Below are 17,877 nucleotides of genomic sequence, written 5' to 3' on the forward strand. Positions count from 1 at the left end.
CCCCCCGCCAAATCTCTGCTCTTCCCCCCCGCCAAATCTCTGCTCTTCCCCCCCGCCAAATCTCTGCTCTTCCTCCCCCAAATCTCTGCTCTTCCCCCCCCCAAATCTCTGCTCTTCCCCCCCCAAAAAAAAATCTCTGCCCCCCCCCAAATCTCTGCTCTCCCCCCCCCCCAAATCTCTGCTCTCCCCCCCCCCAAATCTCTGCTCTCCCCCCCCCCCCCCCAAATCTCTGCTCTCCCCCCCCCACAAATCTCTGCTCTCCCCCCCCCCCAAAAAAAATCTCTGCTCCCCCCCCCCAAATCTCTGCTCTTTCTCCCCCCCCCCCCCCCCCCCAAATCTCTGCTCTTTCTCCCCCCCCCCAAATCTCTGCTCTTTCTCCCCCCCCCCCCCCCCCCCCAAAAAAAAAATCTCTGCTCTCTCCCTCTCTTTCCCCCCCCCCCCCCCCCCAATCTCTGCTCCCTCTCCGTCGAGCTCCTCGCCATGTCGGGAGATCTCTCCTCCACTCCTTTTGGAAGAATTGGAAAGCCCAGGAGTTCTTGCAGTTTGGTACCCCCGCCCTGTCGGTTTATTTCACCCCGCCCCCTTTAATATTTGAACATTTGTTGAGATTATTTGCAGCGGCGGGTTGATTTTCCTCTTGTCTGTTTGTTTAGACTCACTCTGACCGAGTTACTAAAGCCGATTCCTCTTCCCCGGCCTCGCCATCCCCATCTCCTCCATCGATGGTCTCCAGGACCGGGAGAAATATCTGTAACAGCTGCGGCTTGGAAATAGTGGATCGATATCTCCTGAAGGTGAGAACGGCCAGAAAAAGCAACAGAGACTCGCCCCCATCCTTCACCCCAAAATAATAAAATCCAACCCCGCTGCTTGTTGGAGGCTCAGAGCGGCGTCTTCACGTCCCAAATGTCCAAGGACGCCAAGCTTTGTGGGGAAAGTGAGGCCATTTACTGTCCCAATCAACCGTCCAGGTTTGTTTTAAAAGGCTGGTGTAAAAATAACACTGCATTTTTGGAGCTTCCCGATGGGGGACGGGGTTCGGGGGGGGGGGTGGGGGGGGGGGGGTGGGGGGGGGTCAAGGTTAGCGCCCTCGCCCCCGGGTCAGGAGGATTGAAGAAATCTGGGTTATCGACACCCCCTGGTTTCCGGATTGAACTTCTATCCAACAACACTGTCAAAAACAAAACGGCACCTGTTGCCCCCTGTGCGAGTTTGCTGTGCAACTTTGAGTTTGTCCACTGCAATACATTGTCCATTCTGATTTGATTAATTCCCCTTTGGCCAATTTGTATTTACTCCCTCGGCACACTATTAACATGCCAGCAACCCCCCCCCCCCCCCCTGGTTGATGCTGTTGCTCCAGAGGTAAAGCTTTGTGTCTGTATTAAAGCTCCCTTAACCTCACTCAATCCCTTCGTTGCGCTGCTTTTGAGTGTTCAAATTTTCCCTGGCCATTTGCTCTCTCTTAAATACCCCAGGTCACGTAAACCTTTTTAAACCCCCTCTCCTCTGCTCCACAGTCGATAGCCTCAACTGCAAATCTTCATCAGATTTACTGGCACTGTATGGATGCTGATCTATTGATTATGGTTACTGGACTAGTAAAGCGCGCACCTTGAATTAAAATCCCACAGCCAGTAAATTGGAAATGGAAAAAGCCCTTTCTTAAAAAAGTCTCTGAACGTCTGTTTATTTTTATAAATCCATTGGTTCAGTATTTATGTCGGGAAGGAAATATCACCCTTACCGGGTTGGGGGGTGCTCGCCACCCGGGCCACCGCCTCCACCGTGGAGCCAGTTACCCACAGGTGCACCGCAACATTGGCGAAATTCGGATGGACAATAGCTCCACATCCCCAACACGTTGAACCCAAAATCCGATGTGGAAGGTTTTGTGAGGACAAAATGCAAGTCCCAAACCGACTTTGATGGTCCCAATGCTCCTTCCCCTTGGCCCTGTGCACTCCTGAAGTATTATGCAGTCCACTTTGAAAGTTTATGCTTCCACCGCCCTTTGATGTGGAGATGCCGGCGTTGGCCTGGGGTGAGCACAGCAAGAAGTCTGACAACACCAGGTTAAAGTCCAACAGGTTTGTTTCACCTGAGGAAGGAGCAGTGCTCCCAAATCTAGTGATTTGAAACAAACCTGTTTGGACTTTGACCTGGTGTTGTTGGACTTCTTACACCGCCAGCGCAATTGCTGTTGATTTACGCTCCGATTCTTCTGCTTGTGGCTTAGTTACCGGCCTTCCTGACTGCGGGAATAATTATTACAACAAAATATTGGATTGACTGTAAAAAGGCGTTGATGGGGATTTCTGGAGCCGCGATTGGGCTCAATGAGCCGGCGGAAAGCGCCACCCCAGTTTCTTTGCTGGTTCGGTGTCTTGTGGCCCAGAAGTTGCCGCTGTCTCCATGTTTCCCAGGGCGCTTGCCCCGATTGAATAATCCCATCCAACTCGCTTTGTGTTCCTCACTGCCCAGGTGAATGAATTCTGTTGGCACGTCCGCTGTTTGGCCTGTAGCGTGTGTAAAACCTCCCTGGGCCGGCACACCAGCTGTTACATCAAGGATCAAGAAATATTCTGCAAACTGGATTATTTCAGGTACCCGTTTGTAAATGACCCTATTGGGTTTTCTGAAGGTTGGTAGCGATCAAATCTGGTGCATATCCCTTTGCGGGAGGAGACTCCCCTTTGCTGTGGCCAGCAGCAATTTAAGAGCTAACTCCACTTCACAGGGAGACGTGATTTATTCTACTGCCCCAGACAGAGAGAGGTTTTAATTTGGGATGGGGGGCGGGGTAGGGGAAAGAGTTTCCCAACTCAGCGGGACCGTGTCTCTCCACTCGACAACCTCTGGAACCTCCAGGTGGAAGGTGGGCTCCAAAAATATTTTCGGTCAGGACGTTGATGTTTTTTTGCAGGATGGGTTTCGGAGTTTGGTTTTGATTGATCAGGGCGGTGGGGGCGGATCTGGGTAGGGCGGGGTGGCTGGGTGATGCAGGGCAGTCTGACTCCCTCTCCCCAAACCCAGCATTTGCACTGTCGACTTCCATCCACACTGTTGGAAATAGAGAATCTGCGTCTCCTCTCTTCAATCCCCGTGTCGGTCCACATTCCTGTCTAATCTCTGGTCCAATAGGAATATTGTGTATCTGGAGTCTAGGGTCACACAGTGACGTTCCCAAAAGGACGGTACAAGTTGGGAACTCTGCTCCGAAGCCGCGTTTGGTGCCAGATACAGTTTTAAATCTGAGATTGACAGATTGTTGTTATCAGTATCGAGGGATGTGGGCCAAAGGCAGGATTACAGGGTTTGAGCAAAGATCAGCCCTGGCCAGTGAATGGCAGGATAGATTCCAGAGTAACTGGCTTCCTCCTTCTGTTCAATGCTCCCTGTAAGAAGCTGCTTATTTCAGCAGTTCTGCACTTGTAGATTATTATAGGGGTGGCTTGTGATTTGGAGGTTATGTATCGCTATTCCTATGGATCACCCAATCCAATACCTGAACAATTGAAATGATAGTTCAGTGTAACGGCACCAAGTCTTTCACCTTTGTTCCTGAATCAAAAAGTCAAAAGCCACTCCACAGACCCGACCACATGGCACTGCTGGAGTCCAGGCCCACTCCACAGACCCAGGCACATGGCAGTGATGGAGTCCAGGCCCACTCCACAGACCCAGGCACGTGGCAGTGATGGAGTGCTTTGATGTTAGAGGTGCTGACTTTCACCAGGGATATTAAATCAAGGTCCCTCTCTGCCTTCTGTAAGGTGGTGTAAAAGATCCCATGACGTTATTTCAAAGGTGGGCAGATGACTTCTCTCTAGTATCCCAATGTCCATCCTTATCCTTCAAATCCAGCATCTGTAAAATGGAAATTTGGTTATTTCTCCCATTGCTTTTGGGTGGGAGCTTGCTGTGCACAAATTGAATACTGTTTCCTATATTACAACAGCCAACTATGCTTCAAATGTCTCATTTTAAGGTGCTTTGGGATGGCCAAAAGTCATGAAAGGTGCTACAGAAATGCAAATCTGTCCTGTTTGGAGTACAGCAGTTGGTTGTCACTAGGAGGAAGAAGTGTTGACTTTTCTCATTTGCAGAGTTTAGTGAATTATTGCCCCCTCTTAACTTGCAGCCCAACTGGATCCTGTTTGTTTTAACAGGCGGTATGGAACGCGATGCGCTCGTTGTGGCAGACACATCCATTCGACAGACTGGGTCCGAAGGGCCAAGGGCAATGTTTATCACCTGGCATGCTTCGCTTGCTTCTCCTGCAAGAGGCAGCTGTCCACTGGGGAGGAGTTCGCTCTGGTGGAAGAAAAGGTCCTTTGTCGAATACACTACGACTGTATGTTGGACAACCTCCAGAGGGCAGCTGAAAATGGCAAGTGTTTTTAGGAAGGGGCTTTTGACCATTTTATTAATGGCATCAAATCGGGTTGGAGGTATTCCACGAGGCATCACCTAACCATCCGTCTTCAATTGTTCTGCCCAGTCCACAAGTTGTGCCATTGAACAAAGGACAATACAGCACAGGAACAGGCCCTTCGGCCCTCCAAACCTGTGCCAACCATGGTACCTGCCTATACTAAAACCGTCAACACTTACGGAGTCGTATCCTTTCATTCCCACCCTATTCATATATTTGTCTTGATGCCCCTTAAATACCGCTTTCGTACCTGCTCCCACCACCTCCCCAGGCAGCGTGTTCCATTATTTACCACCCTCTGTGTATATATTTTAAAAACTTGCCTTGCACATCTGTTCTAAACTTTCCCCATGCACTTTAAACCTTCCCAGGCAGCGCGTCCCATTATTTACCACCCTCTGTGTATTTAAAAAAAATAAATAAATAAAAACCTGCCTTGCACATCTGTTCTAAACTTTTCCACATGCACTTTAAACCTAATGTCCCCTGGTACTTGACTCTGCTACCCTAGGAAAGAGCATCTGCCTTCACCCTGTGGCACTCCTCATTCCCATGGCCAATCAGCGAGCATTCCCTTGCATAAATTGGATGACTCTGATTCAGTCAAACCACCTGAAAAGTTTGCAATTTTTTGAAAAACTGCCCTTGTCACTTTTCCTAAGTTGCTCACAGCAGGAGATTGGATTTTAATTCCTGGAGACTTTATTCTAGTTGTTGGCAACCCATCTCACCTGGTGGCTTTGCGGTAATGGAAATCTTGCTTTGTGACGTTAGTAGTGGCCCAATTCGTAGTGGCTCAATTTGTACCACGTTGTGGGTTCAAGTTCCATTCCAGAGACTTGAACACAAATCTCGGCTGACCTCCAGGTCAATACCAAGAGAACATTGCACTGTTTATGGTGGTGCTGTCCTTTGGACAGGTGTTGGACCAAGACTTCATCTGTCCAGTAATAGAAATCCCAGGGCACTATTTTGAAGATCGGGCAAATTATCCAGTCCGTTCTGACCTATTTATCACATTCTGTTTGTGGAACATTGCTGTGTATATTGGCTACTGCATTTCCTCCATTGCAGGAACTACACTAGTCATTGGGTGTAGGTTATTAAATGTGCTATATAAATACAATGCTTTTTATTTATTTGTGGGGTGTGGGTCTCGCTGCCTTTATTGATACCTTGAAGGTATTGGTGAACTGTTTCTTGAGCCACTGCAGTTTGTGTGGTGAAGATTCTCCCACAGTGATATTTGGCGGAGTGCTGTAGAATTTTGATCAGGCAGTGACGTGTGTATTGGGTTTGATTTGTTGTCATGTGTACCGAGGTACAGTCAAATTCTGCGTGCAGTCCAGACAGATTGTTCCATACATGAGACATGCATATAAATACATAGGCACAGGCATCGGGTGAAGCAGGCAGAGTACTATTCAGAAGAGATGTGTGAAGAGGTCAGTTCAGTCCATAAGAGGGTCAATTCAGGAGTCCTGTTTTTTTGAAGCGTGTTCTCAGACTTTTGTATCTGCTGCACGATTGAAGAAGTTGGAAGAGAGAATAATCTGGGTGGGAGAGGTCTTTGATTATGCTGCCTGCTTTCCCAAGGCAGTGGGAAACTGTATTTTAGGCAAACATGCAGTATACCTGTGTGACTGCTACTCTTCCAAGTGATTTTGAAAGCCTTGGGAGAATTGCAGTGCATTTGAGAGATGGTATTTATGCAATCTCTGCTCCAGTGGTTGATGGGTACACCATTAACTGGCTGTCCTGAATGGTGTGGAGTTAGCTGTAACTGCACTCATCCAGACAAGTGGTGGGTATTCCTTACTTGGTCCTTTTATAGATGGTAGACAGGCTTTGCGGAACTGAGATGTGAGCCATTCCTGCAGAATATCTAACCTCTGTTAAAGTATCCGTGTGGCTGGTCCTGTTAAGTTTCTGGTTAAAAGACAAACCAATAATTTGGTGCAATTAATTTCCTGCTTATTCAGTTGTCCTATAAATTAGTAATTCCTGTTTGCTGATAATCCCTATTGCTTTCTGAATGATGATTTGAGCTGCTGTGTTTGAGTGGTATTTATGTAGACTGATCCAAGTTTCTTTTTAAAAAAAACTTTTTATTGGCTTTTCTCATTTATAAACAGTTGTTACTTACATTTTTCTTGCCCGCGCTAATTTGCTTTATTTTATCGGAGAAGGCTGTCCAGAACCCAGCAAGCTTGGGGCCAGCCCAAAACATGTGGGTGTGGTTGGCTGGGCCCCTCTGGCACCGCTCACATTTGTCCTCCACCTCCAGGAAGAACCTGCTCATTCGGGTTCTGGTCAGGTGCGCTCTGTGCACCACTTTGAGCTGCATTAGGCTGAGCCTTGCGCAGGAGGAGGTGGAGCTCACCCTGCCCAGTGCTTCAATCCAGAGTCCCCACACTACCTCTGTCCCCCAGTTCATCCTCCCATTTTTGTCTGGTCCTGTCCAGTGGAGTCCGGGCTCTGTCCAGTAGCTGTCCATATATTTTCCCACATAGCCCCCCCCCCCTTCTCGCTGCTTGTGCCTATCGGGTCCTCTAGTAGTGTGCTTTCTGGGGCCCCGGGGTACCCTACTGTCTCTTTGCGGAGGAAGTGCTTTATTTGGACATGTCTCAATTCCTGTCCTCTTGATAGTTTCCACTTCCTCGTCACTTCGTCCAGTGTCGCCAGTCTGTGCCCTACGTAGAAGTCCCCGACCGTCAGTGTGCCCCCATCCCACCTCCATCTTTTGAAGGTGGTATCTCGCATGGCTGGGGGAATCTGTGATTGCCGCAGATGGGGGCCATAAGGGACAGTTGAGAAGTGCTGTCTCAACTGGGTCCACGTTCTCAGCGTGGCTGCTACCACTGGACTGTACCTTGTTGAGGAGGATGGGAGTGCTGCTGTGGCCAGGGCCCGGAGGGTTGTTCCTTTACAGGATGCCTCCTCCTGTACTCAATCTGTGTCGGGTTCTTGTACCCATCTCCTCACTCTTTCTGCCGTTGCTGCCCAGCGGTAGTATTGTAGGTTCGGTGAGCCAGGCCCCCTCTGACTTTCCCTCTTTGCAGTATTGGCTTGGGAACTCTCAGGTCCTTGCACCCCCCCCCCCCCCCCCCCCCCACACACACACACACACACACACACACACACACACAAACACCATGATTAACCTGTCTATGTTTTGGCAAAAGGCCTTGGGAATGAAGATCGGGATGGATCTAAACAGGAAGAGGAACCTTGGCAGTACGTTCATCTTGACCGTCTGCACTCTCCCCGTCAGGGAGAGTGGGAGTGAGCCCCACCATTGAAGGTCTTTTCTGACTTCCTCCAGGCTGGTCAGGTTCCACTTGTGGATCTGTGTCCAGTCTCTGGCTATTTGGATCCCCAGGTAATGGAATCTGTTCTGGGCCGTTTTGAACGGGAGCCCCTTCAGCTCTGTCCCTCCCCCTTTTGGGTTCACTGGGAATGTCTTGCTTTTGCCCAGGTTAAGTTTGTAGCCAGAAAAGGTTCCAAACTCTTTCAGCATTTGCAGTATTGTCTTCAGTCCCTCCTGTGGCTTCGAGACGTAGAGGAGCAGGTCATCTGCATAGAGTGAGACTCTGTGCTCTCTGTCTCCTCTCCGGATTCCCTTCCAGCTTTTTGCGTCCCACACGGCTATTGCCAGGGGTTCGATCGCTAGCGCGAACAAGAGTGGGGACAGGGGCAGCCCTGTCTTCCTTTCTGTAGCCGGAAGTATTCAGAGCTGGTGGTGTTAGTTCGGACACTCTCTTTGGGAGCGTTGTACAGGAGCCTCACCCAGGCGGTGAATCCCGCTCCTAGCCCAAACCGTTCCAGTACCATCTGTCAAATGCCTTTTCTGCGTCCAGGGAGACGATCACCTCTGGTGTTCTCTCCCCAGAGGGGTCATTATTACGTTTAGCAGTCGCCTGATGTTCGCTGTGAGCTGCCTACCCTTGACTAAGCCGGTTTGGTCCTCTGCGACCACCTCTGGTACACAGCCCTCCAGCCTTTTGGCCAGGACCTTTGCAAGTATTTTCGCATCCACGTTCAGCAGTGAAAGGGATCTGTATGATTCACATTCCGTCGGGTCTTTATCTTTTTGGGGTATTAGTGAGATTGTGGCCTGTGCTAGTGTTGGGGGCAGGGTGCTAGTGTTTGGGGCAGGGTGCCCCCTGCCAGTGAGTCCGCGAACATGTCCCTTGGGTGTGGGGCCAGGACTGGTGCATTTTGTAGAAGTCCGCCGGGAACCCGTCGGGTCCCGGTCCCTTCCCCGCCTGCATGGAGCTGATGCTCTCCATGATTTCTTCCAGCTCCCCCCGTCTGTCTTTTCCCCCAACACTGATAGTTCCAGTCTGTCTAGGAACTGATTCATTCCCGCATCCCTGTCGGGGGGCTCGGAGGTGTTGCAGTCTCCGGTAGAAGGTCTCGAATGCCCGATTGACCTCCTTGGCTCTATTACAAGTCTGCTTTTGCTATCCTTAACCTGTGCTATTTCCCTCGTGGCTGCCTGCTTTCTCAGCTGGTGAGCTGATAGGCAGCCAGCCTTGTCTCCGTGTTCATGGAAGGTCCCCCGTGTCTGGCGGAGTTGGTACACTGCTTTCCGAGTGGATAGCAGGTTAAAGTCCATTTGCAGCTTTTTCCTCTCCGCCAGCAGCTCTATGGTCGGGGCTTCGGAGTACTTTCTATCGACCTCCAGAGTGGAGTCCACTAGCTATTACCTGGCCACCCTCTCTTCCCTATCTCTACTTGCCTTATAGGCTATGATCTTTCCTCTGATCACGGCCTACAGTGCCTCCCAGAATGTGGAGGGTGAGACCTCCCTGTTTTGGTTGTTACTAATGTAATCGCCTGCGATAATTTTGGGCAGAAAGCCTTGTCGGCCAGGAGGTCCATGTCCAGCCTCCATGTGGGGCGCTGGGCTCGGCCTGTCTCCAACCTCGCATCCGTATAATGTGGAGCGTGGTCGGAGATAACGATCGCGGAGTAGTCCGTTCCTGTAATTCCTGGAAGCACCAATTTCCCCACTGCAAACAAGTCACGGGTGTATACCTTGTGCACCTGCGAAAAGAACGAGAACTCCTTTTCTCCCGGGTGCAGGAACCTCCATGGGTCCACTGTCCCCATCTGTTCCATGAAGGCTCCTAGTTCCCTAGCCACGCCAGGCGTTTTCCCCATTCTGGGGTTTGATCAGTCGGTCAGTGGGTCCAGCACGCAGTTAAAGACGCCCCCCCATAATCAGTCGGTGTGTGTCAAGGTCGGAGATTTCCACCATGGTCTTCTTTATGAATTCTGAGTCGTCCTAGTTGGGAGCGTACACATTTACCAGTACGACAGGTGCCCCTTCCAGGACACCGCTGACCATGACGTACTGTCCCCCTGGGTCCGTAACTGTCTTGGTTCCCGTAAACACGTTGTTTTGCTAATTAATATAGCCATCCCCCGAGCCCTCGTCCCATAGCACAAGTGGTACGTCTGTCCCACCCAGCCCTTCCTTACCAGCAGTCGGTCCTTCTCCCTCGGGTGCGTCTCTTGTAGGTAGCTTATGTCTGCTTTTAGGCTTCTTAGGTGGGCGAACACTCTGGATCTTTTACTGGGCCGTTGAGTCCCCTTACGTTCCAGGTAACAATCCTGGTGGGGGGTTTCTGACCCCCCGCTCCTGTGGGATCACTGATACTTACCTGGTGGACGTGCGTCCGGGGTTTCCCTTTGCTAGGGGGCCGTCCAAAATGGCCAGGGTCACTGCTCTCACCATGGGGTCCCGGGCCCCAGCGCTCGGGGGTTTCGCTTTGCCCAGGGGGCACCCAATGTGGCCACCAGCTGTGTGTACGCCACACGGGTGTGCTCCTGGGGTCTCCCTGCCCGCCGAGGCCTGTGTCTGTACTGCTTCACTATCTCGCCCTTCTCTTTGCTTCCCTTTTGTTCTGTGTTCTCCCCCAGATTCCTGCCCCAGCCCCTGTCCCTTTGTCCCTCATCTGCGTTTTCCCCCCCCCCTCCTCGTGCCAGACGGTAGACTGATCCAAGTTGATGTACAGGCCGATTGCTTTCTGTGCTGTATTTGTATGTTACCTTAATTGCTTTGTCTTGCATCCTTGGCCAAAAAATATTGAATTTCTGAAGCTGTAATTGGGGCATTAAATGCACTCTTTCTCTATTTAAGCTTTCAAAATGAATACTTGATTCACTTCAAAATTGGCCTCTACAAATATCTTTATTGGGATCATTGCAAGAGCCGAACACTTTTTTTTAGTTTGGCTTTACAATGCTACCTGCAAAAGCTTTGTTTTCTTTGGACTAAATGACAAAAAATAGGAGAATTTGGTTTTCATTAACCAAAAATTGGGTACTAAAAAATTTGAACTCATTAAATGAAATATTTATAATTCAATATCTTCTGGATAGTTTGTATCTTGCAGTATAAGTTTTCATAGCAACTATATATTTAAAAAAAAACACTTGGCAATCTTTATTACGTCTAATACACTTCATTCTCATTTCCTGTCCAAGAAAGGTTGAGCTAAGTTGGCTTGTAATGTGAGTACAAGCATGTTTGAAAAGTTTTTTTTTTTTGGTGATTTGGTTTTATGATCAAATTACAGTTTGACTTCCTGCAGCAATTTGGATGTGATATTGTGCCAACGTTACAGGACTTAGCACAGGAGACACTGGGCAGAGTTGGCGGTAATGGAGAGCTGAATGATTGCATGGTCAAGAATTTTGTCTTTTTTTTTTTTGGTTGCAATCTTGAGATTTCAGATTGTGATTGAACACAGTAAGACAGTTGGACGTTGTGCCACTTTGAAAAGTTGGGGGGCCACACAACAGCCTGGAAGGTTTTGCACATCACTTGTTCCCGCGAGAATATTGCACAAACCTTTTAAATTGCACATTCTGCTTTTGTGTGCAACTAAACTTTAAAGCAAATCTACAAGGAGGTGTGGAAGAAGTGGTGTGGTGGGAGGGGGCTGGAATTGTAGGAATCTGCAGGATGCCAAGTAATAACAGCTGTGTGGCAAATGCACACCTTGAGGAATTTCTATAGATCAGACTTTCAAATCTATTGGGAGTGGAAATACGGGTCTTGGCGCACCGACCAATTTTTCTTTCTCGTGTGCAGAGGTATTTTATGGAAAGGTTCTTTTTGATTTACACAATTTTGAGACTACAACTGAATTCTTGTAGGGAATGGAGTAACTGTGGAAGGAGCGTTGCCAACAGAACAAGATGTGGTTCAACCCAAGCCAACAAAACGAGCACGAACCAGCTTCACAGCGGACCAGCTCCAGGTAATGAACATTTCTTCACCTCCCTCTTCCTTTATCTGCTCCTCTAACTACTTATTTCTTTATTGAATCCTAGAATCTTTATAGCACACCAGGTCATTTGACCCATTGTTCTTAGTGATTTTTATTTTTGGTTTGAACGAATAGAAGATGTCCTCTTGCACTGAACCAAGTTGGGGTGTACAGCGATTCATATTTGTTTGCAAGATAATATGTTGCGGTAATGGAGGCTGTATGGGTGAAGACGTTTGAGCTCTACTACCTCTGTCCAGTTTGGAAATACAGCCCACTTTTAACTGCCCAGTTAAATCCTGGTTGGCAGTCAGAGATTAAACTGTTTTATAGGGAATATTTAATGCTCACTCGTTTGGTGACCAGATTGTTTGGAGCTCGCCGTAAATGGCTAGTAATGGGCCAAGGATGGCTCCCATGTTTTCAGGAGTTGATTTCTTTTAAGTGTGTTCTTGAGAGGCATTTTATTTTCTTCAAAGGGATGAGGCCAGCATCTGCCCATCCCTAATTCTGAGTGAATACCATTGCTGGGGGTCAGTGAGGAGAGAGTTGATAACATCTTTCATATCTGCAAATCCACAATTGCGTATGAAATATAGATGCTGATTCCATTTGGGTAATGTGCTCCCACAAACGCCGTGCGAGGGATGTATATTGACCAAGACATTGGGTATACCAATGTAGGGGGTGGGGATCACCCACTGAAAGGTGCCACCTCTGTGCATCATCAGTGAGTATCCAGCTGTGTTATGTGTTCCAGTTTCCGGAGTGAGATTTGAACGTGCCTGTTGATGTGGAGGTAGGGATGCTACTGAGTCACAGCTGCCATTTAAACAAGTGGGAAAGCATATTGGCAGAAAATGAGGGGCAGAATGCAAATGGATTTCCGAGACATTGCAGAAGGAGGCCATTCCCGTACCAGCCTCCCCGAACAGGCGCCGGAATGTGGCGACTAGGGGCTTTTCACAGTAACTTCATTTGAAGCCTACTTGTGACAATAAGCCATTTTCATTTGGCCCATGTCTGCACCAGCTGTCCAAATCAGCAACACGACTTGGTGCCATTTCCCTGCCTTTTTTCCCTGTACCCCTGCACACTATTTCTATTTAAATAATCATCTAATGCCCTCTTGAATGCCCCAATTGAACCGGTCGCCACCACATTTCCAGGCCGTGCATTCCAGACACGAACCATTCGTTTGCAAATCACTTAAAATCTGTGCCCCCTTGATCCTTTTTTATAAGCGGGAACAATTCTCCCTACTCTGTTCAGCCTGGTCATGATTTTGAACAACTTTGCTGCCTTTCTCCAAACAGAACAGTGCCAACCTCTGATCAATCCTCGTAACTCCATCCCTAGAGTAATTCTTGTAAACCTCTTCACACCCACCAATGCGTTCACGTCCTATAGCGTTGCACCAGAATTGTGCGTGGTATTCAAGCTGCGGTTTAACCAGTGTCTTGCACAAGCTCTTGTACGCAATGCTGAATGAAGCCCAGAATACTATATGCTTTATTAACTGCTCCCATGTATGTATACACCCAGGTCCCTCTGCCCCTGCACCCTAAGAGCTCCAATACATCTGGGGAACACCACCACAAACCTTCGGTCTATCCATTAACCCATCACACTCAGCTTCCTATTATTCAGCCATTTATATCCATATTGCTACTGTCCAACTTTTATTCCATGAGCTATAATTTTTTTTCAAGTCTGTGAAAGTCCTACCCTCATTGACCATTTCAGTTACCTCAACTCCAGATTAGTTAAACATTATTTTCCCCTATCAGAAATCCATGCTAGCTCTTACTAATCAACCTATATATTTCCATGTTACTGATTCAATCCGGAATAATTGTTTCTAGAATCTCGCCCACCCACTGATGTTGAACTGACTGGCCTGTAATGGTTGGGGCTAAACTACAACCTGACGAGGGCTGTTCAGCGCTTTCTCTTTCTAAAAGAAATTTAGAGTACCCACTTATTTACTTTTCCAATTCGGGGGCAATTTAGCATGACCAATCCATCTAACCTGCACCTCTTTTTGGGTTGTTGGGGTGAAACCCACGCAGACACGGGGAGAATGTGCAAACTTCACGGTGACCCAGGGCCGGGATTCGAACCCTGGTCCTCTGAGCCGTAGGCAGCAATGCTAACTTGTGCCACGTGCAGCCCGGTGCTTCCTCATTGTGAACAATTCATCTGTCACTTCGTCCTGGGTGCCTCCCATGATAAAAATGGATGCAAAGTATTCATTTTCAAAATAGTTCTCAGATACGGTACAAAAATATCGCACTTCAACAATCAACCTACTAACCCCTAACCCTTTAACTCATAATACAGAGAACTCCAACTGATGCCTAATAATCCCCCCCCCCCCCCCCCAACAGCTGATGGTGACTAACTCTCTGAAAAAGGAAATGAATGGCTGCCATCTCGAGTACAATCCATCTGCCCACCCTTTCATGGTGTACTTGACCTTTTCAAGGTTTAGGAAATCTATTAGACCACCCAGCCACATTGAGGTGCTTGGCAGAGCTGGGAGAACCTGATCCCAGCCAAACTCTCCTCTGGGCTGTCGATGAGGCCCTCATCTGCGGCACCTGCAGACAAGGCTCTCCTGTCGATAACAAGAATCCCTGACATGGCGTTAAAGAAGGAGACCCAAAAGCTGACCAGTTTCAGTGAACATATGGGTATGGTTCACGCGACCTGCCCCGGGGCCGTGCAGGTCTCTGGGTGGGACTAGAGTGCAGTTTACTGAGCCACAGCTGGCACTTTGCTGTTAAGCCCTCTCCAACAACAAGACCCCATACATAATATAAAATACAATTAACTTGCCCACAGCCCAGGCTCCCTCAAAAGCATTGGCCTCCGACGGCATCTCCCTCCAAAATAATAGTCACTTCAGGCATGCAGGTAAATCACCCAAAATCAAACTCCATTGTTTGAATTGGGCTTCTTTGGCCATGTTGAATGGCACTCTTTTGGCAAGCTCCGCTCCGACATTCTGGTAGAGCCTAATGGTGTGGCCCACCCATTGGTAGTTATGGTGATCTTCCGCCCACCTCAAGACTTGTTCCTTCTCCTGGTAACAGTGGAACCTTGGTGGTAATTGCCAATGGTGGCACTCCTCACTACCTCATGGTAGACTAGTACAAAAGGTGAAGTCACACGGGATCAGGGGTGAGCTGGCAAGGTGGATACAGAACTGGCTAGGCCATAGAAGGCAGAGAGTAGCAATGGAAGGATGCTTTTCTAATTGGAGGGCTGTGACCAGTGGTGTTCCACAGGGATCAGTGCTGGGACCTTTGCTCTTTGTAGTATATATAAATGATTTGGAGGAAAATGTAACTGGTCTGATTAGTAAGTTTGCAGATGACACAAAGGTTGGTGTGAATTGTGATGAGGACTGTCAGAGGATACAGCAGAATTTAGATTGTTTGGAGACTTGGGCGGAGAGATGGCAGATGGAGTTTATTCCGGACAAATGTGAGGTAATGCATTTTGGAAGGTCTAATGCAGGTAGGGAATATACAGTGAATGGTAGAACCCTCAAGAGTATTGAAAGTCAAAGAGATCTAGGAGTACTGGTCCACAGGTCACTGAAAGGGGCAACACAGGTGGAGAAGGTAGTCAAGAAGGCATACAGCATGCTTGCTTTCATTGGCCGGGGCATTGAGTATAAGAATTAGCAAGTCATGTTGCAGCTGTATAGAACCTTAGTTAGGCCACACTTGGAGTATAGTGTTCAATTCTGGTCGCCACACTACCAGAAGGATGTGAAGGCTTTAGAGAGGGTGCAGAAGAGATTTACCAGAATGTTGCCTGGTATGGAGGGCATTAGCTATGAGGAGCGGTTGAATAAACGTGGTTTGTTCTCACTGGAACGAAGGAGGTGATGGGAGACCTGATAGAGGTCTACAAAATTATGAGGGGCATAGACAGAGTGGATAGTCAGAGGCTTTTCCCCAGGGTAGAGGGGTCAATTACTAGGGGGCATAGGTTTAAGGTGAGAGGGGCAAGGTTTAGAGTAGATGTACGAGGCAAGTTTTTTACGCAGAGGGTAGTGGGTGCCTGGAACTCACTACCAGAGGAGGTGGTGGAAGCAGGGACGATAGTGACATTTAAGGGGCATCTTGACAAATACATGAATAGGATGGGAATAGAGGGATACGGACCCAGGAAGTGTAGAAGATTGTAGTTTAGTCGGGCAGCATGGTCGGCACGGGCTTGGAGGGCCGAAGGGCCTGTTCCTGTGCTGTACATTTCTTTGTTCTTTGTTCTGAGTGATTGCTTCTGTCAGAGCGACTGATGGCCCTGATCCAGCTCTGGAGGGGACAACTGTCCACCCTCCCCCAACATCTTCGACATCTGTTCAGTCAGGTTCGGGTCCTCCATTCCCTCCAACAACTCCCAATGACTGAGATTCTCCCAAGTCGTGCACCTTGGCATGCAGATGTTTGTTATTCTTGGCCGCCAAAGGAACAATCCGATTACTCTGCATCGAAGAGCCATCTCCACACCTTGAGGCACTGCGCCGTGCACCTTTACCGCTTCGTCCGTCTTTGCCAGCGCCCGTAGGGGCTAGGGCCTCCTCAAATTAATTATGGACGTCCTCGGACAGCCTGCTGAGTTTTCAATTTGTCACCTCCGCAAAGATGCCCGTTAGTATATCAATCCTCAACGAGGCAACCTTGGCTCTGGCAGTGGCCCCCGCCTCTTATCAGCCGACGAGCCGCGAGGTTTCTGAATCGGGCGATATGCTTGATTTCCCCGGCATTTCCACAATGTGCGAGTCTTGTCCCATCTAATTATTAAAATATCACCCCAACACACTTCAAAAACCTGGTGGAAAAGGTAGAGTGCAGGTGGGAGGTGCCTCGGTGTAGCCGCTTTCTACATGCTGCCATCAGAAGTCCGCAAAGTATTAATTAAATACTTCAGACTTCCTCCCATGTGCAAATTCCCTTTAGGTCCCTAATCGGCTCTACTCTTTTTACAAACTTTTGACTATTTATTTGCCTACAGAAGACTTTGGGATTCTCTTTTTTTTTTTTTATTGGTAGCCAATCGTCTTCACCTCCCTCTGAACCTTCTGTAGTCCTTCTGGCTCTCATCTTTATTTTTTGCCTGTCGTAAGCACACTTCTTCATCCAGGGAGCTCTGGGTTGTTTGCCCAGCCTTTCCCTTTTAAGGTAATACACCTTGACTGTGTCCAGACCATTTCTGTTTTCGTAGGTAGTCCATTGTTCAACTAACAGTTTTTCTTGCCAACCTTGGGTCTAACTGGCCCAGCTCCATTGTTTTGCCCCAGTGAAGTCTGCTCTCCTGTTATTTTTACTCTTGAGTTGCCTATTATCCTTTTTCTATCACCATCCTAAACCATATGGTACAATGACCACTGTCTCCAAAATGTTCCACCTCCTTTCTAAGGGCCAAGTCCAACAGTGTATCCTTTCTTGTTGAACTGGGCACAGACTGCTGTAGAAAAGTTTTCTGGACACCAATCTAAGAATGGTTACCCCTCTGCCATTTACAGTACCGTTTTCCAGTCTACATTCTGATAACTAAATGTACTCCATTATAACCCCTCTCTCTATGATGTTTGTAGCTCTCTGTAATTTGCCTGCAAATTTGTTCTTCTTCCTTCTCTCAATTTGCCGATCTATAGAATACAGTCATTGCACTCTTTTTGTTCCTTGGTTCTAGCCAAATTGATCAAGTCCCCTAGGAGACATCTTCTTTCTCCAGCACTGCAATGCTCTCTCCTTTCCTATCTGTTCTGAACAATTTGTGGTTTTTTTAATATCGAAGAGTACCCAATTACTTTGTTCCAATTGACGGGAAATTTAGCGTGGCCAATCTACCTAACCTGCACATGGTGGGCAGCACGGTAGCACAAGTGATTAGCACTGTGGCTTCACAGCGCCAGGGTCCCAGGTTCGATTCCCTGCTGGGTCACTCTGTGTGGAGTCTGCACGTTCTCCCCGTGTGTGCGTGGGTTTCCTCCGGGTGCTCTGATTTCCTCCCACAGTCCAAAGACGTGCAGGTTAGGTGGATTGGCCATGATAAATTGCTCTTAGTGACCAAAAAAGGTTAGGAGAAGTTATTGGGTTACGGGGATAGGGTGGAAGTGAGGGCTTAACTAGT

General features: G+C 48.3%; 1 protein-coding gene across 2 annotated transcripts in view; it reads left to right on the forward strand.

Moving 5' to 3' along the window:
* Positions 1–17,877, forward strand: part of LOC140427248 (LIM/homeobox protein Lhx8) — a 69,029-nt gene that overhangs the window by 11,256 nt on the left and 39,896 nt on the right. For both annotated transcript variants that reach the window (XM_072512846.1, XM_072512845.1), the window contains 4 exons: positions 654–794; positions 2,485–2,606; positions 4,173–4,393; positions 11,612–11,715. In XM_072512846.1, coding sequence (XP_072368947.1) covers positions 654–794; positions 2,485–2,606; positions 4,173–4,393; positions 11,612–11,715 — 588 coding nt within the window. The remainder of the gene's footprint in view (positions 1–653; positions 795–2,484; positions 2,607–4,172; positions 4,394–11,611; positions 11,716–17,877) is intronic.

The sequence above is a fragment of the Scyliorhinus torazame genome, chromosome 7 (genome assembly GCF_047496885.1).
Source record: "Scyliorhinus torazame isolate Kashiwa2021f chromosome 7, sScyTor2.1, whole genome shotgun sequence".
NCBI classification, from domain to species: domain Eukaryota; kingdom Metazoa; phylum Chordata; class Chondrichthyes; order Carcharhiniformes; family Scyliorhinidae; genus Scyliorhinus; species Scyliorhinus torazame.